Source organism: Filicampus tigris, chromosome 13, assembly GCF_054856515.1.
Source record: "Filicampus tigris isolate MCC_2025a chromosome 13, RoL_Ftig_1.0, whole genome shotgun sequence".
Classification (NCBI taxonomy): Eukaryota; Metazoa; Chordata; class Actinopteri; order Syngnathiformes; family Syngnathidae; genus Filicampus; species Filicampus tigris.
In genome coordinates this window covers 18,730,967-18,756,212 of record NC_141229.1, presented here as the reverse complement: position 1 = coordinate 18,756,212, position 25,246 = coordinate 18,730,967, and the positions used below count along the sequence as shown (strand labels likewise).

General features: G+C 41.1%; 1 protein-coding gene across 1 annotated transcript in view; it reads right to left on the bottom strand.

Annotated features, from left to right (window-relative positions):
- Window positions 1–1,465: 1,465 nt before the first annotated feature.
- pdss2 (prenyl (decaprenyl) diphosphate synthase, subunit 2) overlaps window positions 1,466–25,246 on the bottom strand; it is a 30,072-nt gene continuing 6,291 nt past the window's right edge. The window contains exons 2-8 of the mRNA XM_086050579.1: window positions 23,523–23,657; window positions 12,977–13,175; window positions 11,435–11,509; window positions 6,409–6,582; window positions 4,510–4,641; window positions 4,362–4,397; window positions 1,466–2,510 (exon numbers count right to left, since the gene is read on the bottom strand). Of these exons, the coding sequence (XP_085906705.1) occupies window positions 2,355–2,510; window positions 4,362–4,397; window positions 4,510–4,641; window positions 6,409–6,582; window positions 11,435–11,509; window positions 12,977–13,175; window positions 23,523–23,657 (907 nt within the window). The 3' untranslated portion in view covers window positions 1,466–2,354. The remainder of the gene's footprint in view (window positions 2,511–4,361; window positions 4,398–4,509; window positions 4,642–6,408; window positions 6,583–11,434; window positions 11,510–12,976; window positions 13,176–23,522; window positions 23,658–25,246) is intronic.

Here is a 25,246-nt window from a genome sequence, read left to right as displayed (position 1 = left end):
AATCGTCTGTGTCAAGCAGGGGTGCTCAGCCGTACTTGTGCCATCACGGGAGAATGACTCTCATCCATCACTGTTCGCAATCCGCTCATATTACTGTCACAGGTGTTTGCTGAAAGACCATTCGGAAGTGCACCAATGGAGAATTTTATCATGCAGAACTTGCCACACATTACACATTTGTTCCCGGTTGGATGTAGGGAGCACAAATTCAACTAACGGTTATGCTCGGTCAACTTCAACCTCAAAGAAGGCATCACAGGATTTTGCATTTTGTTTAATCAATTTGTTGCAGTTTGCAGTCAAAAAGTGAAGTTTGCAGTCGGGTAATACATTCAGCATCTTAGGCCAGGCTTGCCTCTTTGGAAAAGTTTTGTTTAGTAAGTACTTCGTACATTCTGGCCGTGACCCAACTGCCTTCCTTGTTTAGTTCTTTTAACTTTCCATGTACCTTTCCTCATGTCTCCTCACGGCGAGAATGAATATTTCATGAAGCGCCCGAGGCTTTCCTTGCCACATGCTGTGGACAGGAAGCCATGATGGCCAAGGAAGCCCAAACAGTAGAGCAAGAAACCTAGCAACATACAGCACTTTTTTGTTTTTTTGTAATTAAATGAGTCCAGGTCGCCTCCTCATGCATTACAATACAGCTTGTCCTTCATTTACCTTTGTGTTTCTTCAGCTCACTTCTCTACTTCGCTCATTGGATGTCATCTTTGTTGAATTTAATTTCAAACCAAGGTGATGTGAAACTGGCCAAAAGCATGATACCGTACAGAGATTTCCAAACTTTTTTTTTTTTTTTTTTAAAGCTACACAACCTCCATGACGTCATGCGGCACACTGAGCTCTGCTCTTCAGGTAAGGCCTGGCTTTGACGGACAGCTGCCATCAAGCGGCCCGAGTGGATTCACGCCTCAGCTGCCTCCTCCTTGCAGACAGCGGCCCGGGGAAACCACAGGCTACCAGGCTGGCGCCAGCTCGCGCAGCTCGGTGCAGGGCAGCGAAGCCCAATCAATAGCTCTGCATTTCCTGTCCATTTGCTCAAGTCTCTTCATTAATAATTACTGCTTGGCAGAGCTTCAGTGTTCTCGCTGGCTGGGCCAAGAGGAGAGGGCTGGGTGACCTTTGCCCGCCCCTGACTTGACTTGGATCGCATCACACGCGCAATAAAGTGACATGGATCACTTTATACTTGAGCTGTACAGGTGCCATTTCCCTCTCTAGAGAGGGAATATCATGTCAAACTCAAGTTGAAAACCCAACAATTGTTACAATAAGCAACTGATCAAAATATTTGATAGAACACGACTATTTGGGTATGCTTGTCAATTTGGCAAATGTCATCAAATGGTGCTCTAAGTGGTAAATTGGTTTGCTTTCCACTTAAAAATCACAATTGCAAAATATCTGTTCATATTTGTTCACGGCAAGAAATGCTTTCCCATAGGAGAGAGAAATCACCCAATATGGTCATGAAAAGTCATAAAACCTTTATTAACTGCACACATCAGATTGTCACATTAGACAAATGAGAATAACTTAACCACCGTATTCAAACAAAAAACAACATTCAGTGTAAATTTTAATGACTGCCGCGTAATGTAAATGTGATCCATGTGACCGATGTACTTCACACTCAGGGCTGCACGACTTCAGATTTTTTTTCTCAAATTGACACTGATATTTTTTCAGTACAGTATTAATCAATGAAATATTTTTTTTAACAAATCAAAGTAGTAGGGAACACTTTGCAGCAATCTATATTCACTGACATTGGATTAGAACCAGTCGACATCACGCTTTAAACGTCATTGTGGAGTAGTATAGTCGATTAATCGACTAGTCTGGACAAATCACAGCTCAGGCCCAGTTACTGAGCACTCCATTACTTAACTTGTGGTGCATATTCATCTTCTTTCCCTCTCTCTCCCCTTTGTGAGGCTGACTCTTACCTTTTGGAATATATATATATAATATAATAATATAAAAATGCATCCAAAGGACAAAGTAAAGCAAAAAAGTATTCCGACGTCACACTGACTTTGACGTTCCACTTAATTCCCGCAGGGCTGATTTCCAACTTCCAATCAAACAGGTTCAACAAGTCAAGGAAGAGTATGCATCAATTCAAAGCATGATGCAAAAACGTTTTTCTTTTTCTTTCATCTACGCTGTTGGAGCACATTCACAGTTTAGCTCAGCAGTCCGTGAGACAGCACCTACTTTGGTTGCTTTGTTTTCACAAGTCAAGTCACGTGTTCTGTGGTTCTCCCTTGCTGGCCTCTGCACAAAAGGACCAATCGGGGTTCACCTTTCAAACGACAAACGTCTATGTGCATTTAAGTGAATCCTGGTCAAAATTTGGTGATGGCGGAGGCAATGTTTTCCAAGGCGGATCGAGCCTCGGAAGAGGGGAAAGCCTGGATGGCTTCCAGAGCCCTGTTGCCATGGTAACAGCATAAGTTGACCGCCGAGCTCAAGCCTTTCTCTGACTTAACTGCTGCCAAAAGCTGTTGAGAGAGCAAAACACGCATTATTATTTCTTTTTTAATCGTCATCTTTGTATTAATGCTTTTGCCGCTCCAAAGATTTGGACACACAACAGAGAAAAGTTAAAGAATTTCTTCAGGATACAATTTTCATCTGACTTGTGAAGAATACAAATGCAATCTTTCGCCATAATTGTTAAGAGTGAGTTCAAATTTTTTGGCTATAATGACACTGAGTGCTTCTTTTTCTAAATCCTAAAGCAAATGTTTTTGAGTGAATACAATATACAGTCATTGTTTGAGAATGGCTTCCAGTATAGGTTGTTTTTTTTGATTGTCATTCCAATACGGCAACATGAATGTCTAAAGTAAGTTTAACGAGCCTTGAGCAACCTCTTTCATACACTGACTGATGGAACGCGTTTCTTTTCTTTTTGCTGTGGGCGTTTTACCTCATGAATTTGAGAAGTGATAAGCACCGTGGGCTGTTCTTCTTTTCCTTCTTCAATAAAAGAGCTCGGCCTCACCCTGGCACATTATCAATTTAGGAGATTCTTTTTCACTCTCGCATCACAGCATATTGCTTGCAAAATTGCCGTCCGCAATGCTGTGGAGACATTTAAATGTCTGCTTGTTGCCGAAGAGCAACAATTTTTTATTAAATGGATTTGAATTAGACTGGGTCCATCCTCCCCATTGTTAGGAGATAGCGATAATAGTGAACCTAACTCCTTGACACCTAACATGGCCGATTAATGTAACGTCGACACACATTTAAGTTCAGTTGTTTAACCTTAAAATATGAGCTTCCAAATGATCACAGTGTGATGGTAAACTGGCTGGTAAAAAAAGACAACAGTGCAGCTGCACGGTGACAGCAGTCTAAAGAGCCCAAATACAGGGCGCGAAATTGCTCGTTCACTGCAATCGCCTGGCGACAAGTCAGGGTGTACCACGTGTGATCTACTCTTTGCTAAAGAATTCATTGTGAGCTGCTTATTATGTTAATAGGAAATTGCAAAAAACATTTGTTCACAGACATTTTTCAAAATAGGACGATAATTGAATATTTGCTTTGCTATTTATTTTCACGCTGGGTGGGCACTTAGCAGTCACTCCAAAGACCCGACTATTTGTACATAAACATAAGTCAATTTCCCACAAGACTGACTTTTAAGAAGGCCCCAACTGTTGCTACATAGTATCCACTTCTATGATCTTTGCAAAGTGAGGATATACACAGGCAAGGTACTGGGAGCACTTTTCGTAGACCCCGGCTCACCTAATGAGGATAAGCGGTACGGAAAATGGATGGATGGCTAGCCCGTCTCTGTCCACTGTTGACATTCATAGGCAAGGCAGTTTGTTTGAGGGAGTTGGTCGATAGGTTTGATCCACAGGTGTCATTTTGCGAAATACTGTCCAAATGCAATTATCCACTCATGACAGAAGGAGTATTCATCTTTAGGCCCAAGGTCATCATCCGCTTCCTGTTAGGCTAGCGAGCTCTTTCCCACCTAAAGTGCTCGTCAGGTCACATGACTTTCTCCTTCCATGCAAACTTCTCACTATGTGTCCTTTCCAGCTGAAGGAGATTCTCCCACAATGCCAGTGTCTTCGAGCCTCAATGTCTCCTCCACAAATAGGCCTTGGTAACTAATCTATCCTGCTCTGGTTTCAGACAGGACCAAATAACCCCTGCAAACCCCCCTCCCCTCAAGCATCCCAATCTCCCTCCACCCAATGAGTCCCCGTCTTTCGCACCTTGACTTGGGAAGCTAACTTTCATATAAGTTGCAGTGAAATGACGTCATTTGCTGGCTTTGCATCACGAAAAGGTCAGGGGAGAACAAACAAAGCAACTGTGCTTACCTTGGAATAATCCAGCTGGTTTCTCAATGTTTTTGCCTAATCGAGAAAAAAAGCAAACGAAAGCTTTTTGGTGAGCGAAAAGGAGATTGCAGTTTAAAACACTTGAACGTGTTGGGGTTGCGGCGCCGGTGCCACGGTCGTACATTACCTGCCGCAGTTGCTGCTGCCATCGCTCGGGGCCAACGATGTGACGGTGAAAAACCACAGGGGCGGCGCTAAAACTGAAGGGCGCCTGCTCTCCCACGTTGCTCTTCATAAACGGCTGCAGGTCAGAGTTTAGCTGCGGGAAGGAAAGCGCAGCAATTGAACAAATCCAATCAAGGAAATGTGACTCATACCTGGTTCCACCCCTGATCGAGACGAGCATGATGAACGGCCCTGTAACTAGCACAGCTGGCGTGATGCAAATGGCTCTTAAAAGAACCCATTTCAACGGGAACCCATGCTGGGATCCCTGTAGCAACACAGCCAGCCACAGCAGGAGAGGGTCTAATAGAAAAGTGCATTAGTGGTAGTGGGCTCAGTAAAAATGACAGTGGACCAACACTGAAAAACAAACTAAAAAAAGTATGATTATAAATAAATAAATACAAATGCAGAATCGGACAGGTTGAGACATCACGCAGCTCCTTCACTTCCTCAAAAGTGAATGCTTTATTTTTATTTATTTTTCTGAGTGTACGTATATCCTCACAATATGGTAACAGTGTTAATAAACTAAACATGGAAATGGTAATAATGGTGAAGGAAATTAGAGCTCAAAACAATACTCATTGGCTACATATTTGACATTTCTGAGAGTTACAAAAAGAAACACCAAATGTTATGCTTTCCGGTGGGGCTGAACTATTCCATTTGGAATTGAATTCTTAGTAGTCTCGCAAGGACATTCAGTTAAAGCGGAAGTCAACCCAAACATATTTTTTTCAAGAATATATTCCCAGCAGGCCCATGAGTTGAAACACAGCATTCTGGTTAATTTTGCGTTTGTGGAATATAAGTTAAGCAGCAAAATGCACTCATTTTCAGCCATCTCTAGGGGCGGCCATTTTGTCTTCTGAAAATGACATCACAACTGCTCACAACGACCAATCACGGCTGACCTGTTTTCTGAATCTGAACCTGTGATTGGTCGTTGTCAGCAGTTGTGATGTCATTTTCAGAAGACAAAATGGCCGCCCCCAGAGATGGCTAAAAACAAGTGGATTAACACTTTTTCCACAAACGCAATATTTATCAGAATGCCCCGTTTCAACTAGTGGGCTTGCATAATAGAACATATTCTTGAAAAAAAAAATGTTTGCGTTGACTTCTACTTTAACAAGGAAAAAAAATGTCACTGTCACAGTCTTTAGCGTTCTTCCCCACAATTGTTTTCTTCTCCAACCTGTGTTCGAACAATTAAGGAACAGAGTCAACTTTGCAGGTACTGTCCTCATACAGTTTTTTGTTTTTCTGTGACAATATCAGCTTGGAGATCTCTGACCAACACCTTTATTAGACACTGAAGCATGTACGTGCGAGCTTTGCATACTGTTAACCTTTTACGCGTGCCGTCACTGTCCTCAACTGCGAACTGTAATCGTAACGCACTTCTCGGGCCAGTGACTTAAACCACAGTGGTGAAACACAGACGAATGAAAGGGATGTCATATTGCTAGCTAATTCAACTGGGGCTTCATTCCATCCCATTTCAACAGCAAACTGTTTTTTTTGGCACTCATGCTTCTAATTCAGCGCACCTGCTCCACACACTTAGCTGCCACTACTTGCTTTCTCTCCTGCTGCCAGTCTCTACGTCAAATACGCCGGTAATGGTGCACTGTGCCTCTCATTAAAAAAAAAAAAAAAAAAATTACAAAAAAAAGCTGTATCATGAATTTATAAAACCTCCCCGGTCAGCCGGACAGGGTGTAAAAAAGTGGACATGCCCAGGCAAATGAGGAACTTAGGTCACTCGACACTTTATGGAAAAACAGTATCATAAAGCTTCTGCGTTCATCTCTGCACCCGTATTCCACTCAATAACCCAAAATGGCGACGTTACCTTGTGGCCTAACGACAGGTGTTTGCCGTACATGTAGGCCAGTCTTTGGGACTTGTTATCATGTTGTGCCAGCTCCATGGCAGCTTGGCAGCTCTTGGCCAGCAGCGCCCCATGAGACAGGAATGTCTGCTCCTCCCATGCTGTTGTGTCGACTTCAGTGGTGAGATTGTTCTCCTGCAAAAACAGGCAGACGTCTTGAATGTCGAGTTCCCTCTGTCCACACCTTCAGAGTTTCTATTGAGCAGCACTGAGTTCATTTCCAAGTCCAACATTGTCCAACACCCCTGACAAGAACACTGGTTTGACACAAAGTGCATACAAAAAGTCTACACACCCCTGGTCAAGTTCTTGGCAATGTCACTGTTGTGCCAAATTTTTTCCACTTAATGATGACTGTTTTTCCTGCATTCATTAGTATTTGGGATAGACCGATTATCTGCTACGATATTAGGCATTTTAACAATCGGAATCGGGCTTTTAAAAAAAAAAAAATCTGACGGCTGATAATAAATCAATTTAAACTGTGTTAACTTCAACGATCTATTTACTAGTATCAAAATGTTCTGTTAACTTTAGAAGAGCATTTACTGACCCAGGGAACACTCTGCACCTTTTGTTTTTGTTTGAAATCAAAACTAAGATAAGTGAAATTTTAACATTTCTGTCTGGCGAACTTTGTTTACTGTCGAAAACTATAGAGAGCTATTGTTTAAGTTTTCATTTAACTCCTTAAAACATGCGAAAGACAATGGGAACTCCCCGAACTAGGTTAGAATTTTACAACAAAGATGTATATTGTCAAAAACTTCTAATTATCTTAAAATAAAAAAATAAAAAATAAACATTATGCAAATCAGAAAACTGTTCAATAAACATATGCTTAAAGACGTTTCAACAAAGTTAAGAGTTTCAATTTTTTTTTTGATTTTGACACCAATATTTTCCTTTTTACTGAAAATGAAAATCGGTTCCAAATATCGGTTATCGGCCTCCTTGTCTACTAATGATCGGTCCTGAAAAATCATATCGGTCAATCTCTAATTAATGCCGTATTTTTCAGAATATATATTGCCCTCGCAGTACACAAGTCACACCAGTCAAAAAACACATCATGAACAACAAAAAACACAAGTCGCTGTATGCAGTAAGTCACATTTGACAAAAACCGAAACCAAAAACAGTAGATCTTGGACACGCCCCCGACATTTCTGTGACCTAATCTGTTGAATTAAAATTAATGCACCAAAAATTAAGAATACGGTACATTTAATTCTTTTGTGCCCTGACTGCTACCTTTGAACAATTGTGATCCCTCTGATGTTGTGAAAGTTCTCTCAAAAATGCGAGCAAACGCCTATTTGAACATCTGAAATTTATTTGAGGTTAAACAAAGGCACTTCAAATAGTAGCTGAGTTCTGATTCCTACTGAACATGGTTTAAATGTGATTGGTTGATTCTGAACACATCCCCAGTTAAAAGAAGGTGTGCACACTCGTGCAACCACATTACCTCAGTTGTTTTTACTTCCCCACTCCAAAAGATTAGTTTCTTTTCGACTGAGCTGTACGGGTTATAGGTCACATTAATAGTGGAAAAAGTTATGACATTTTACATCACACATTTGTGGCATTTGAACAGGGGTGTGTGGACTTTTTATATTCACACTTTACCTCACCAACTCAAATTCAGAAAATGTTTATCCCGGCGGGGCAAATCACTTGGGGTGTTTTTGTTGTTCTGCTACAATGTAAAGGCGATAACTGACAAACATGTTCAATAACACTAACGTGAATATATTAACCATTGTTTTACAAAAAAACTGTCCAAAATAATTTCTGTCTGAAGTTTCCTCCTGTCAAACATTAATCATCCAATCAAAATGCTAATGGCATCGATGCCTTCCTTCTCTGCCAGACAGGAAACATCAAAAATCTATGAATACAAATTATTTGTCATTTTCAGGAAGTGCTTGGCAAAATAGGTCTGCTGCGATATAGAAAAGTTCCACCTCAATGTTTACACATTGGAGGCTTGGGATTTTGTCATACTTGTTCAAATTGCAACAAATTAATTATTCCTAAAGACTGAAAATACTTGAAAATCTAGTTTCCCAGAATGGGACTCAGAACTGTGTTTGAAACAGGAGGAATAAGATGAGCGTTTGTGTTTGTTGTTTATTTTGGAAGTCTCCTCAGTGATGCAAACCAAAGGCCCTCTTTTGTATTCATTTTTTTATTATCGACTTGCAACATCCAAAACTAACAACACAAGTCTTCGGATGGAGTCATTCCATTTAAGTGGTTCTTCGTTGCTCTTCCTGGGCAAGTTTCGTTGGAGGGCATAATCGCCTTCACTGGTGGAGGGTCGAGGGGAGGCTGCTCTCTAATCTTCTTCTTGTCTTTCATAAAATGTGTGCTTATGTGGGGAAAACTTTGTCAACGTAAACTTTGATTTGACTTGATTTGTCGCTGTAAAGGACCCCATGAACATTTGCTGTTAATTGTAGCATCTAACGTCATTCCCAATAAAAACAAACCAGGCTCGAAATATTTTTTTTTTCTTTGCAGAGCTAATTGCGAATAAACAGCTTTATTTGAGGAGCAACTTTCTAACTTTGTGGACCTCTGATTTCAGGTTCTCAGGGAACCGAAGCAAGGCTTGTATTAAACAATAAAAATATGGCAATCTAATGGGTGAACAATTGTTTTTTATACAAAGCATCAACAGTTTGTATTTCTTAAATTCACATTGTGTATAACAGTAAAAAGTTAGGGTACTCGGCTTCAGGAAACAGGTGAGCCATGATTGATTGTTGCCTGAGCCCTGAGCATCTGTGATGTCATTTTCAGTCATCAGAAGTCACAAAATGGCCGCCCTCAGAGATGGCTAAAAACGGGTAGATTAACACTTATTCCATGAACGCAATATTAATCAGAATGCCTTGTTTCAACTAGTGGGCCTGCATAGAACATATGCATGAAAAAATATCTTTGGGTTGACTTCCATTTTAAAAAACAAACAAAAAAACAAAACAGCATCCAGATAACTTCTGTATAGTTAAGATAGGCAATGAAAAAAATTAAAAGTGCCTCCGCTTTGAGCAGCTGATCCGTGCGTCCAGATATACCGTAACTCATTTTCCTGCTGTCCCTCATTTTCTTCAATATTCCTTACTAATATTGTCTCGCCTTGAGCTCTTACTGCCATGAGCCTTCGGCTCATGCAGTCAGTGCCTAATTGACAATTAGTGACTGACAATTACGAATCGACAATAATGTGCGGGTGCTTTGAAATTGACGTGAAACCGGTTCCCAATACACATCACTACTTTTGACAGTCGCGTTTGATTCTCAGTTTTGCCATTCAGTATGTAATAATAAGGCAAAAAATATGAATTTCGATGCAATAACAACGATGAGAAAACCACTTATTTCGGGCCTTGCCAACAACAATGAGGCCGCCTGACTCGGGTGGTAGTGCAGCAAGATTGCTGGTTGAATTACCCGAATATTGGCCCGAATATAAGACGGCCCTGATTATAAGACGGCCCCCTCTTTTTCAAGTTTGAAAAAAGTTTTTTTGAACACCAACTTAATTTTTATACAGAAAATAATTACAGTACATCTGAAACAAATGATTATAACAATATATTTGAGAGAAAAGGCATGTTATTTTGCCTCATTCAAATCTTAATATCTCAACATTTAAATATGTAAACTAAAGCGCAATCACATTCGTAAATGAATGGTTTTTGAAATGTAAATAAACCAATCTATTGTGACCAAACAACAAAATTGCAATAACTGCATTAACCATCAAAGTGAAGTCTAACTGTAACTGTAGTCTTGAAACAAATCTGAATAAGGAAAAACATTGCAATAAAATAATGCAAACTGGTTTAACTTGAGAGTAGCTGAGATCTGTCATGACAGAACATTACTCCTCACAAACAATTATCTGCCTCGCTGTGCTCAGTGTGGCTGTCCTTAACCCCATCCTCTGGCTCCTCCCATAGCACGTCATCCTCACGTGACAGGGGTTGCTTTGGCGCCATCAAACGTCGTGAATGGGTATCATGTCTAGACCCCGAATATAAAACGACCCCCACTTTTTCCCAGTCTTATTTCAATGCAAAAAACACCGTCTTATATTCGGGCCAATACGGTACTTGTGGGAGGTCACTGAACGCTGAGGTACAGACCCTCTTGCAGCCAATAAATTGATTTGATCTGTGATCCACCTTGATTTAGACATACTGTAAATGCTGACAAGTTACAACACACCGAGTCAATAGGTGCATTGATGAGACAACTCCTACTTGTGATCACTTTGTCAGTTTCTGGTCAAATTTGCAATAAGGACGCATTAAAATATTCTTGGAAGTTGACTTGAAAGTCCACAAGAGATATTTGTTTCATTTTTTGCAAACAAGGAGGCCTACAATTTTCCTGACATTTTACAAACATATTTTATTCATCTGTATTTTGCACGAGAAGCATCAGGGTTTCTAGGACGTTTAAGTCATCAACTTCTTTTCTATGCATGTACTCTAAATATTTGGACAAGAATGAGCAAGTCATTTCAAAGTCAGACAACTTTATGAACACACCACCACACAAAGAGGGTGTCTTTCCATGAAACTAGCAAGCTTTGTTTGTTGCCACAACAGGCGGCGGAAAATTAACCACATACGTGTTGCCGTGACTACTACTTTTACTAAGTTAAAGAAAAATTGGCTCGTGGAAACTGATTGGCTGATAAATTTAGAGAGTCACCACTGGCTATCAAAAAAGTTCCTTTAAAACCTTGCTTGCATGTATATTTCTGTAAAATCTGATCAGATCAAGATGTCATTTGTTGTGCTTGTGTCTTTTCACAGGCTGCCCCCTGGGATAAGAAAAGATTCCTTCTACATTTGGATTTGATGTCCTTTAAGATCCTGGACTGCAACTGTCCACCCTCATTTCTTTTCAATTTCCTGTTCTCACGGCGAACAATGAATTAATTAACATACTTGTAGTTTACCTCAGTGTTATTGGGATTCTCATAGTAGATTCCTTGAACAATATCGCCGATGGCACTGGAAATCAGTTCAACAACCTGGCAAACAGACAAAAACACAAAGCAGACATTAGGGTCAGCCTTTCAGCATAACAGTGGCCCTCAATATTCTACATACAGTGTTAGCGAGAGAACAGAGGACTCATGATTAAAAATGGCATAGAAACAGATGGAAGAATTGCAAGCTGATTACACGTCATCTTTAATGACCAGAATAACAGGTAAGATCTACACAGTTATTATCGTGTCCTGCTGAAGTATGTGCCGAGTGTCTGTGCCACTACAAATCATTCCCGCTGATGAGACATGAACCCTTGATGCAAATAAGAAGATAAATAGATATTGTAATCATTTGCTCTTTTCACAGCGGTAACGCGGAGGAGGGAAGTTCCCTCGCCTTGGACTGACTTACGTTTGCAAGACTGCAGTTGCCAATGTCCTCTTACAGGGGGCATGAGCGACTACATTTTAGCTTCCAGAAACGCTGCTCATTGTTAAGCTCCCACATGAGAGGCTGATTAGAATATTCACTACAACAGAATGAATCGCATTCAGAGTTCATTCAGCTCATTGCAGACATCGTCGGTTCATCAGAAAAGTCTGGTGACGCTAATGCTTGCGCTGCCCTTTGGGTAACGTAATCCATCTGGGGGAAAATATTGAGGAAACCTGAGCTTCACCCACGGACCCGAAAGGACAATGTGCCTACAGTGTTACTCTGGTGTCTCTCCCTGTCTTGGGAAGTGGGGGGGCTCGGGGGGGGGGCTTTTTTTGGAAAGTATCAGATAAGCTCTCCCTCTGCTTCCCCGTTACTCCGTTCCCAAATCCAGTCGGATCATGTTTTGCCGACAGGGCCTGCAAAAGGGAAGAAACCAGAGCTGCTAGGCAAGATTACTTTACTAAAGCGGCCTAGGTTACCTCTCAAGGCCATGACACACCATCTCCATCACTCTCATAGCTTTATAAAGCTGTAAGACATCTCATCTCCAGGTCAAGATGTTGGCAAAAATTCCTGGACAGGCTACAAAAATGTTTGTATTTTCATAATACTGCTTCATAACCTTGAGAAGAGTGTATACAAGGGATGGACGAGTACCATAAATTATTCTTATTAAGAACTTGTATTATTTATGTAAAATGACCACCATGTTTGTTTACGCTTTCCTTTTTTTTTTCCCATACCTTGATGTGGCATATTGCAAAGTGGCCTTCAAATGATGAAACCAACGACTGCGAGTCTAATCTAGTGTTGGCAGAGTGCCTGGCAAAGACAAGTATGATCTCTTGTCATCTTGGTATTGTTGTTGTATTGCATTATCGCTCCGCCGACTACTTTCTACTAGGGAAATATGCTCTTGCCCCACACATACGTGGATTTATTCAGTCTTACGGGTACAGTTCATTGTCTTTAAAGGGGAAGTCAACTCTGAAGTGGGACTGCATTGAACATATTTTTGAAAAAAATATGCTTGGGTTGTCTCCCCCTTCAAATGCCACACATATTACCTTGGTGTTGTTTAACTGGGCCAATCCGGTACAAGCATTTGCAAGGAGGAAGTCTCCACTCAGGACAGCCATCTTATTCCCAAACTCCATGTCCTTCAGCAAGCCGTCAGAAGACGTCAACTCTTTCAAATTGACAACGCCACGATGCACCAGGAACGCTGTGTGGATCAACTCTGTGATTTCTGCCAAACTGCGCTGGCTATGACACAGACAGAAAATAAATAAATAAAAGCATTCGGGCAAAAAAATATTTTGTTAAAGCGGAAATCAACCCAGACATATTTTTTTCCAATAATATGTAGTCTGCAGGCCCACTAGTTGAAACAAGGCATTCTGACAAATATTGCGTTTGAGGGATAAGAGTTATTAATCCACCCCTTTTTAGCTATATCAGGGGGTGGCCATTTTGTCACTACTGTCGACTGAAAATGACATCACAACTGCTCAGTGCTCAGGTAACGACCAATCACGGCAGAAAACAGGTCAGCCGTGATTGGTCGTTCCCTGAGCCCTGAGCAGTTGTGATGTCATTTTCAGTCGACAGAAGTGATAAAATGGCTGCCCCCAGAGATTTTTAAAAACGGGTGGATTAATAACTCTTATCCCTCAAACGCAATATTTGTCAGAATGCCTTGTTTCAACTAGTGGGCTTGTATATAACATTCTTGAAAAAATATGTTTGGGTTGACTTCCTCTTTAAATATAGGTTTTCCAGAGATTTGACATTTAGTAAGCTTTTACAATAAAATATTTTGATGGTCATCATGTTAAGGAAATGTGGAGCTTGGTGAGTATAATCATCCAGGTAGATTGGAAAAAAGAAAAAAAAAAAAAAAAAAAAAAAAACTTGATGTACACAAATATTTCCCTTTAAATCATTTTAGTCCCACAATAACCACATTTATTTCATACAATGTTTTATACAACCCTTCCTGATGCAACCTACTAGTAACATCAAAACTCATTCTCACTCTCTGAAATGTGAAAAAGAATCAAAATACACTCAGCAGCTTGTTCAATATTAAAAGTAAACTCATCATTAGCCTACAACAGTCACTTTTGATTCGAGGCTCTCAGTGCAGCCTTAGGGAGGATATAATCAAATGTTGATTCAGTCATTGGTGGGAGAAAATTAGGACCCTCTCCATATGGAAGGAGCTCACAGGGCTGAGGCAGGAGGGATTCATCTAGACAGGGTCGGGTGCCCTGATAGCCACTTACCTTTTTCAGCCACAGTGAGAAACTGATGAGCCTTCTCTGCTCTCCTCCACCCCCTCAGCCCCCACATCCCAAAACACCAGAACCCACACACGCGCATTTAGTACGCAGCCAGGTAATTGCCGAGTTCAATGTCATTTAAAAAAAAAAAAAAGAAAAAAAGATGTGATTAGCATTCAATAATGCAATGTAGTTTGCTTTTCTCAATCACATCTATTGTCTGGCAGGTTAGATGCTGGCTGCAGCGAAACACAACGGTCGCCCTCGAGGGGCGTCGCAATAAGTACGTGGAAAAGATCTTATTTGAAAGTCGCTTGTTCTCAAGGTGCACTCAAGTGATGGCAAATCTTGAGTTTAAGAGGTGAAACTATTGTTAGGAAAGAAAAGATGTCATTAAAACATGGTAAAAATGTTAAGTTCAAGAGTTCAAACTACAGTTCATAATTAGTGATTAAACTGCTAAACTACAGCATTCAACTTGCATTATGATATGAATAATCATCTGACATTGCAACTGATACAAATTATTGCACTGATACACGGCAAGGCTCCATATTCTCATGAGAATTAGGTAGTTTTGCGCATACGGGTAACTAAGTATTCATTCAGCAACTGTACTGTTGCTGCTCTTGTGTATCTTGAAAGTTATGTTTGGTTGCAATCCTCTTGCATTCATTCAAAATAAATGTTTGAATGAGTGTTTACGACTGAGTTTTTACTATTGTAAAAAAAGAAGTAATTTTAAAGTGGAAATCAACCCAAACACATTTTTTTTCAAGAATATGTTCCCAGCAGGGGCACTAGTTGAAACACGGCATTCTGACAAATATTGCGTTTGAGGGATAAGAGTTATTAATCCACCCGTTTTTAGAAATCTCTGGGGGCAGCCATTTTACCACTTCTGTCGACTGAAAATTACATCACAACTGCTCGGGGCTCAGGGAACGACCAATCACGGCTCAGCTTCAGAAAACAGGTCAGTCGATTTATTTCATTTTATTACTTAAGTTTTTCCTTGTCTTCCTGTGGGGTTAAAGTTTGGGGATGTTATTAATATTTATATTTCAACTGTGGGCTTGTGAAGCCCTTGGAAATACTTTTGGGATTATGCTTGCCTAACACATGAAAGTCTAAAGCCCAGCCATTTGGCTTTCCTACCCTTTGAGTCTGAAGGTAAGACAAGCGGCTGGATTAGTTTTGAACTAACAACCTTAGTCAGGTGTGAACAGCCCAGCAATTTGCATGTTCTAATTTCCATGACCAAAGGGCAAGCCAAGAGGTTGAAACCATTCTTCTGTAAATGTGGCAATTACTCTGTGCTACTGGGGGATGGGAACCGATGTTGCTATGGGTGGGATGAGAAAGAGGTAGCATTTTAGAACTAGTCTACACTAAAGTACCACACTATTTTGTGTTCAACAGGCTACAATTAGTCATTTTATTTCCACTGTTGTGATCATAAGGAACATTATTTTTTTCCCCTAACTTCTCTGAGAGAAGTTAAAGGGACACGTGGGTGAGCTTGACATTGGCACTTATATAATAAGTCTGTATGTAAAAACTTTCACAAGCTGACGCGGACAAGAGCATGAATGCGCACACGAACCCCGACCGGTTATATTTCGGACATTTAGCGACGCTAAACTCGTATCAACTCTCGGGAGGCAGACGGCGACTGGCAGTGGGCAAGCAATCAGACAAGCATGGATCTTCATCCCCCAAACAACGTACACCCCCCCTCCCCCATATGCTCCCCTCCCCAGCTAACAGGAGGATAACAGTACAGCCAATAGCAACAACTAACTTCAGGCCATTAAAACAAAAGGCGTTAGCACAACAACATTAGCTCCTTACTGTCCGCGCAGCGTGTGGAGGTGATCATGAGCCTGCGTCTTCATGTCGCGGCGTTGCCTCCCAAGCAGTCGCATGCGTTGTCCGACACCGCTTGCAGCAGCGAAAGTGAAGCGGTGTCAGAGTGAGGTAAGACCGCCGGGGGCGTCTTGAAGGTGCGCATCCGACTCCACAGCCGAGTGTGGTCGCATTGGAACGCACCATTTCGGCTGTTAAGTTCCATTTAACGTCGCGTTGTCGGTCGGAAAACTGGGGCCATTCCTCATCCATTCATCATCAAATGTGCACGTCTCCTTTCCCAGTCTCAGTAAATATCCTGACTGGTGTTTAATGCCTCGCCCGTCCTAACGGTGATCAGCAAAGAAGCATTAGTAGAGATGTCCACATAAATTTTGGTGCCAATTGAACACCGTTTTTGGACGTTATAAGCAATGAAAGTACAATGATTTCCAATGGAAAGTTTGGAATCGGTTACTCGGTTACCGTGACTCCGGCCGAACAGGGATAGAACGCTAGGGGGCGCAGCCATTCCCCTCATTAACAAGGGCCGATATTTATGGAGTCACTTATTTCCTAATTTCTCCAAAATTTATTGATAAAATAGAAAATGACAACTCTTTTCATTTTCCTGATAAAAAAAAATCTATAAAATGAACTTGTTAGTGAAAACGTGGCCATCCCAGCCCCACCGTCCCATTAAAACAATTTGTCTTTTATTTCTTACTGGGATTTGTTTCTGGTGCATAACATTCAATCAAGACTTCTTTACTTAGAAATTGCTGCAATGAAATATAAAAGCATGTGGATAGAGTGATAGAGAAGAAAAATACCCAATGCATTCAGGCATAAAATATGTTTATGGATGTGTACATGTGACTGTAATTTTGAAATCTGTAGTCAAGTTTATTCAACTATTTTTCAAGTTATTGTAAAATGGGTTTTGGAAAAGAGAACACGCTTACATTATTGCAATGTTTTTATTCACCCCAATTTAACATTTCAGTACAGATTTGATCAAGAATCATACAATACAATACAACTTTATTTATATAGCACTGTAGATTCTCGGCATTTTCCTTGTTCTTAGTTGACTGAGTCAGTGAACTATTACCGGTATGTGGCCAAGCACTATCTACTTATCCACCTTGGGTCCTTAGTTTAGTCACGACTACCCATCCACCACATCACACCCACAGACTTAAAGTATATATGAATGGAATATCAATAGGCACCTTATGTCTGAAGCCAGAGGGCAGCCATCTTACGTTGCCTCTATTTCTGACAACTTTTATGTTTTTCCCTTGAAAACAATGTTTTCAGTGCGTTTTACGCTGGGCTCCCTGTATTGAGACATGAACGCCTCTCAATAATGAACTTCACTGTTTGCATCAATCATTCAGTGTATGTTATCTCATATAATCAAATTGTGATTGACACGTTAGCATTATATTTCACAGCAAATTTTGTCTCGATGGGTTTTGCTTTCATTTCATTGTTGATGGTTCTGACGACATGATGCAGACAAATCTTTGAATACCATTTAGAGATATACCTTATAAGTGAAATTTAAGAATTCCATTCTCATCGATGAAATGCACATTTCGCGCTTCCCCTAGACTTATTGGTATAACCATATGCCATACATGGTGGCATTTTCGCCTCAGAGAAAGTAAATAATGTGAAAACACCAGAGAAATCACTGTATTCAAGTTAGGCGGGCGAATTTGGCGAGTGAACATAAGATCGCCAGCAAGTATGCAGTATTGTTTTACTATATATATATATATATATATATATATATATTTTTTTTTTTTTTTCCACTTCTGCTCCACCATGCCCCCTCCCCTTTTCCCTTTTTACAGAACTTGCTAAGTCCACTCAAGGTGAATGGGGATTTGATTGTAGGATACACACCAACAATGCCATTTTACTCTGCAAATCTCACAACTGTGTGCCAGGGTAATTTCTGGGTGAAATCTGACATTTGTGTGCTGCGCCTTTCAACACAAGGAACAACTGTGTCTGAGGGGTGGGGCGTGGCTAGCAGGTGATCAACTCGGTACCTAAGAATACAATGGAAAGAAATTAGGGGTGTGGTACTCATTTAGTTGCGGTGGGGGGGGAACAGTTTCGTCATAATGCCCTAAAACACCAAACGACGTTCACCAACAGTGATAAACGCTTAACCCCTGTGGCGTCCGGCCGGCTGTCGGCAAGTCACGCTGGCAAAACACACCGCAACGACAGACAGCGACGCTGACCATTAAAGTACCTTCTGCGCATGCATAAGATGTAATACCCTTCCATACCATCGGCGGCGGTAGTCACCATTTCCCATGGTTAGAAAACTCCAACCGGAAAGATGTTGGCCGGGGGCTGATTATAACAACGTAAAGAATGCATTCAGCTATAGTCTTCGCTCACGATGAACTCCCACGCTCACTAAACCATCACGTTCTTGACACGGTATTGTGAAATACATTGTCAACCCTCGCTCTTGTACTTGTAAGAAGATTAAGGCAGCGGATGCGTGCTCACTGTTTTTCCGTCTTTGTCACTTCACGTTGGTGCTCCGCGCGCTGATTTGCTAGCTAACAGCCAATCAGAGTGACCAAATGTCACGACTGGCGACGCAGATTCAACATACGTAAACGCCCCCAAGACGCTTACAGACGGGTTACGACACTACGACGGTGGCCACTACACCAAACAGACGCAACGACGCTCAACGACCTCCGACGTCGGTTTGGTATATCAGGGTCTTAAAACTTGCTCTTTGGGAGGTGCACTGATATATACACACACTATACCACACCACACTTTTACATAATCCAGCTATATTTATATGTATTTTTGTATTCTATTTTGTTAACCAATATTTTTAGCCAGCAAAACAGGTCAAAGTGCGATAAAACACTTTAAAATAAATAAAAATAGAAGACATAGGATTTCTCATCGCATCACAGAGTTTTACAATTGCCCGACAGTACATGAGAATAGGCATTCTGTGTTATAAAACTGTGTGGGTATCCCTTCACATTTTCTGTTAGGCCTAACCTGCAGACTATTAAGAAAAAAGACAGGTGAGGCCTGTTGACTGTTTAGCCATTATTTTTGAAAAATAATCATCAACTTACTTATGCTGTTTATAACAAAACCATGTGTGGGGGTGCAGCCCTGTATGGAGGTTTCTACTGAGCAACGTATCTTTCAGTGGTAGCATGCATGCGCGCTAAATCATATGCCAGCAAGCATGCTAACGTATGTGTGTATATATGTGTGTGTGTGTGTGTAATATATATATATATATATATATATATATATATATATATATATATATATATATATATATATATATATATATATATATATATATATATATATATATATACCCCCATTTCCTCCCATTTTTCATGGAAAACATACAACGAATGTTAGCAGCATTTTTTGGAAGATTTTGTGGCATTTGAAAAAAAAAAAAAAATCCCATCCCTCCCCCCATGCAGTCATGCAGTTCAATGGCCATTTATATGCGGATTTCCGCAATTCGCAGGCCGGCACGACCCCTATCCCTGCAAATAACAAGGGTTGACTGTACTACTTCTATCATTTATTTATGAGGCCATTTCTATTAGTGTAGTTAATTATCATTTCTGTTGATGATCAATGTTGTAACGCTTGCAATTGATTATTGAATTGCTTCAAGTGCGATAATACAGGTGAATTAATATGCAACAGTGCCCACAATGGGCTCATCAAACAGTCCGATATTGAAGTGATTACCAGTAGTGTGTAAATGAAATTGTAAAATATCTGACATCAGACACATTTTCATTTTATCTTCAGTAAATACTGGTAGTGGTTCCTTATGGTCATTAAAGATGATACATTCGAAAATAATCATTTGATGGAACAAAAGTTCACCTGCAGGAATGAACTCAACTGTTACTGCATGTACAGTATGTCCCAAACCTCTGTCTCCTATCTCTCAGTCCAGTTATGTATCTGAGGGGCTTTGAGAGGAAAAAGGGGAACAAGGGGGCCCGTGTATAAATAGCTTTGGTGCCTGGTTGCATAGCAACTGATGCCATCTTGCCAAGTTGTAACGCCCCTGACCACGCCTCTCGTCCTGAGTGTTCTATGCCATTTTACTCCCTCAGCTGTCTGCCTCAGCATCAAATGCAGCCATGAGGATGAGAGAGTGACTTAAAACAGGACTTTCTATCAGATGGACAACGTAATGTGTTCAGTGGCATGAACATATAGTCATTCATTCGTTCGTTCGTCCATTCATCCATCCATCCCACCGCTTGCCTCATATACACAACGACATTTCGGTCTGTCCTATCTAGCTATCAACATATCCATCCATCCTTCCCGCCTGTCCATCAATCGTCGCTATGTTTTGGTGAATCATCAGTCAGGCAGCAGAGTGGGGAATCTTTTACAAATGCTGTCTGTCAGGAGGGAGGAGACCATCCCCCAGAGGTTTCAATCATCCCCCACCTTTCATCTCGCCATCAGCAGAGGTGCTAATGAGCCTGAGAGAGGTAAGAAGGAGAGCTTGCGGAAGCACAAATGAGGTGATCAAGTCACGCTGCGTGCATGTCTACATGTGGGGTCCGGCCGTCCAACACAGTGAAGTGAAGGAATGCATGCAAGTACGGCAGTGATCCAGAGGCGTTGTCACTTTTTGGAAAGCAATTGGCATAGACCCACATGCCTGTTAAGAGCCTCATGCTGGACATGATGTTTGCACAGAAGGCTGGAAGGACCCGAGAAAGCGGAAGCAACTATCAAATTTGATAACATGGTATAGAATAAATTATTAAATTATGACCATTAGAAACAACTAGTTGAAGTATTAGAAGATAGAAGTGGAATCCTGAATTATGAGTTCAATTTGGTCCACGACCAGGCTTGTAACTTAATTTATTTCTATAGCAATCAAATTTTCCCACTGAAATGCGATTCCACCACCCCTAAAAAAAAAAAAAAAAATAAAAAAAAAAAACACCCCAATTTTTTATATGATTTATATTTAAAAAAAGAATAATAAAAACCATAAACTGGTTTTATAAAGTGTAATTTAATGTAATTACAATAGCATTCATGTATTGGATGTGTGCCTTTAAGAGGCATGGCCGAGTAACTGACAGGAGCTGAAGCTGGAGTCCAGCAACAATTGCTCTGCGTATGGGTATGACTACTCATGAGTTTCGGGTTGAAAGGGGATGCATGAAGTGGAAATTAGTCTCATGCTCAATTTGTTGTCTTAATGTTTCTGCCTGTCTTTATCTTGTCTTGCTTCACATGGTTATCATGCATGCCCTTCATGGATGAGATTTTAGCTTATACTAATAAAGAAAAATAAAAGTGCTGTGTTTTGTCATTTTTTTCCTTTTAATTTTGTTGTGCTTTAAAGAGGGCAGGGAGAGGTCACCACACATATCTAGCTAGCTAGCTAGATAAATATGATGATATACAGTATATCGCGAAGACGACAGATAACGTGATCGTGTCACTCTTTCTACTATCGTACTGTCGTCAATTGTCATCTGCATCAAACAGCATGTAATTAGTACATCAAATGTGGATTGATTTGTGCGCATATAGCTTTCGTTTATCAAACCTATGCAGCACCGCTGCCAGCAGGTGGCATAATGAACAACAACTTAAGGAAGTCAGTAATACTGCACATAGTCACCGGACATAACAAACCGTCACGTGTACCAAATTTGGACTAGACCGCACAATGATAAACTGTACACTCACAGATACTCCACATCTACAGCGTTAATTCTGAAAGAATGAAGGCATATGTTTCCAGCCAATACCAAGAAACAAGTCTACCAAGTGACATTCCACTGTTGATGTAAAAGATGCAGTGCGGGAAGGTCTTTTGATGGCACAAAAACCACTTTGGAGAAGGATTAGACCAGACAGTGCATCAGACAGCACCATGTCTGCCATGTCGTTCAATCGCTACACACGCATGGACAATGATGTAATTAATAGGTCCCCCTACCTTATGTGCATGAAGATCAGAGTGCTGCTTTGGTCCGGTGTCTCAACGGCTTAATTTATGAGGGACGGACTCTGTTCGCATTATGGACATGGCCCAAAACGCTGCCACAGCGCCAGGAATAGTAGAAGGTTTGAGAGACAGCATATCCTCCCTTGGGCATTTAAGATCATCTCCCACTCAGAATGGCGTTTGTTTTTAATGTCACCTGAGTGGCATGTCTCCTCTACAACTATAAATTAGTCCTTGTCCCAGAAATGTTCACTGCACACGTGCATGTGCCAGCCTCTCCTTTTTCACATTTTGGGAAATATGAGCCCATTTTGGCCGGGAGCACATGACCGCGTTTCTACCCCTAAAGCCGGGAGCACTGTTTTCCGTTTTTCTACCTTGATAGCCAGGAAAGCAGATACGTCATTTTCTTTTTTTTTTAACCAATTCTTGGTCTCTTAGCCAATGAAATGCATCAGAATATACACGTGATGGTTTCGTGAGCCGTCGGAGTATGTCCCACAATTTTTTCGAGCAGTAATGGCGGACGCAGACAATCACGGGAGCTCTAAAATAAGTGATGGGAGTGATTTAAAATGACGTGCTTGTGGACTTTGAACCAGTGGAACCAGTCGATCGTGATATATGGTTAAGTTACATGTTTGTTGACAACAATTATATCCACGGTTTTGTAACAGAATAGAGAATGGTAATTACCACTCAATTTTAGAAAAAAATTTACTTAGTGCTTCTCTTGCACCGACACTTTATTTTTACATTTTTGATTGAAACTTTGAATAATAATAAACTCAAGCATGTGTGAAAGCCACAGGTCTAAGCTCTCAAATTATTTTGAAATTCTGTTTCTATCTGCTACAGGGGCTGAGATATCAATTATTTTGTTGGAATTGAATTCTTAGAGGGTGATTCTAAAGTCACCATTAGGTTTTCGAGAGATGTTTCGCTAGGCGCTTTTGGCCTTAATGGGTTAGACCTTCTTCCGCAATCCAACAGAAAAGGCTCAACAGCTGTGTACCGCATACATTGAACATCAAGTGTGGCAATTGAAATCAAAGTAAATTAAACATCATACAAAATAATAAAGCATGAAAAAAAATATTTCTATTTGGTATATTCCACCAAGTAATCATTTTCCCAAAGTGAGATACTGGCGAGCGACAAACACACTGATTCGCGCTGATTCGCTAGCTAACAGCCAATCACAGTGACCAAACGTCACAATTTAGGACGCCGATTCAACATGCTGAAATGCCCACCAGACGCTTCCCAACGGGATGTGAGGTTACGACGCTGTTTGCTACAGCAATCAGACGGCGCAATCCGAGGCCCCGACGCTTATCGATGTTCAACGTCGGGTTGGTCTATCTTGGCCTTTAGGAAAATTCAAACGATGCCCAGCTCTAGTGCTTAATCAGGGCCAGTGACATGAGTGGATTTTACCTGGGGTAGATGCCGCTGACCATATCCTGAGCTAAGGGATCTGAGGACGTGTGGCTCGGTCCTGCAGCTTTTGAAAGGAGGAGGACAACCAGTCCTCTCATCTGAAGGCTGTTCCTGCTGTCGTAGACAAAACCTCTGCAGAGAAAGAGGAAGAACAATTAGGCCTGCCGCACACCAAGCAACGGGACTGAAAAGCGGCTAACCGGGCCATCGCAATAAAATTACATTTGACGACGCCTCCATCCACATGACGAAGCGTCTGAGCACTACACGTCAACCGACACACTACAACTAAAAAACTATGACCCTGAATTGGTGTTTGACGCTCCAGCTAGTAGTCTGGTTATGATTTGTGAGGCCCAACCAAGGATGGCGAATATGAATTTGTATTCATAATGTCAGCAGGCTTTAAAAATATTGAAAAAAAGTATGCACACTCTGGACATGTTTGTTGAGAATATTTCTTTAAATTGACATCTGTCAACCCCAAAGCTGGAATTCTGCATTACAGCAGAACGTACATAGCCGCTGCTTCGATATGACATGGCATGACAGGCAATGCATTTTATGCCCAATCTATGTGACCAAAACAAATTACATATTAAAAACCTTTTTTTTTTTTTTTAAATCTCCTCTTCTGGATAATTTTCTGCACTTTGATAAATGTAAAAGGTAAAACGCTGTCTCGTTCCTTCTGTCGTGATGTGTGCTGACAAGTGACAAGTGTCACCTTTGATGGCAGTGTCAGCTGAGGGGGCCTTGATGATGTGATTGCGCCAAGTCATGTAACAACGGCAATATAAATGCAGGCTTGTTAAAAACAAGCAACTAGTTGAGGCTAGCATGAAACTTCAAATGGATGCTTGATTATTAAGCATAATATTTTAACAAATTCCGAGTGATATGCACGAGAGAGTTAGCTGGGGGCCAATGACCAGCTGTTGCACTGGGGGAATTTTGGGATAATACAATTTTCCTGTTTTGGCAGCCGTTGTTTGTTGCAAACAAAGTTATCATTATAGCAAAATATTTTGCATCATACAAAACTACGGTATGCCAATTGAGACGAAAATACACCAGCAAATATGGTCATGCTGTAATGCCCCAATAAACGGTGCGATTAAATCTGTGCTGGTGCGACCAACTTTTTTAGTTGGTCACACCTTTGCTACCAGTATAGTGGAGAACCCTTCTTTTTGATAAACATTTTTTGTAAATTGCCAAATTGAAACGATGAAATCATATATTCTAAAAATGGTGACACTAGGACATATAGTTAATGATCACAGATTCACTGCAATCCTGTAATTGGAGTGTACAAAAATATTTATGCATGTACACAAACAAAGACAGGCACACACAGAGTGCAATGGTCGCTGCCTGTGCGGTAGCTCGATTAAATATCTTTTTAATGCCTCGTGGGAGCGCTTAGTCAGAGCACCTCTAATCCTGTCCCTATGGGAGCCCCTTGTGCAATGAATCACGCTCTCGTTAGGGGCTCCGAGGCAGACAAGCGGCCACACCCCCGCTGCTCAATGCCCAGACATCAGCCTCACACCTCCCACACGCCACCGTCACACCAGCCCCCACCCGACTCCCCCTCTTTGACCCACCCCTGCACCACACAGGGGAAGGCGGAGGACAGAGTGGATGTGAGAGATGGACCGTGAAAAGAGGGAGGGGATGCAGAGAGACATAGTGGGAGTAAAGCCTGAGCAGAAATG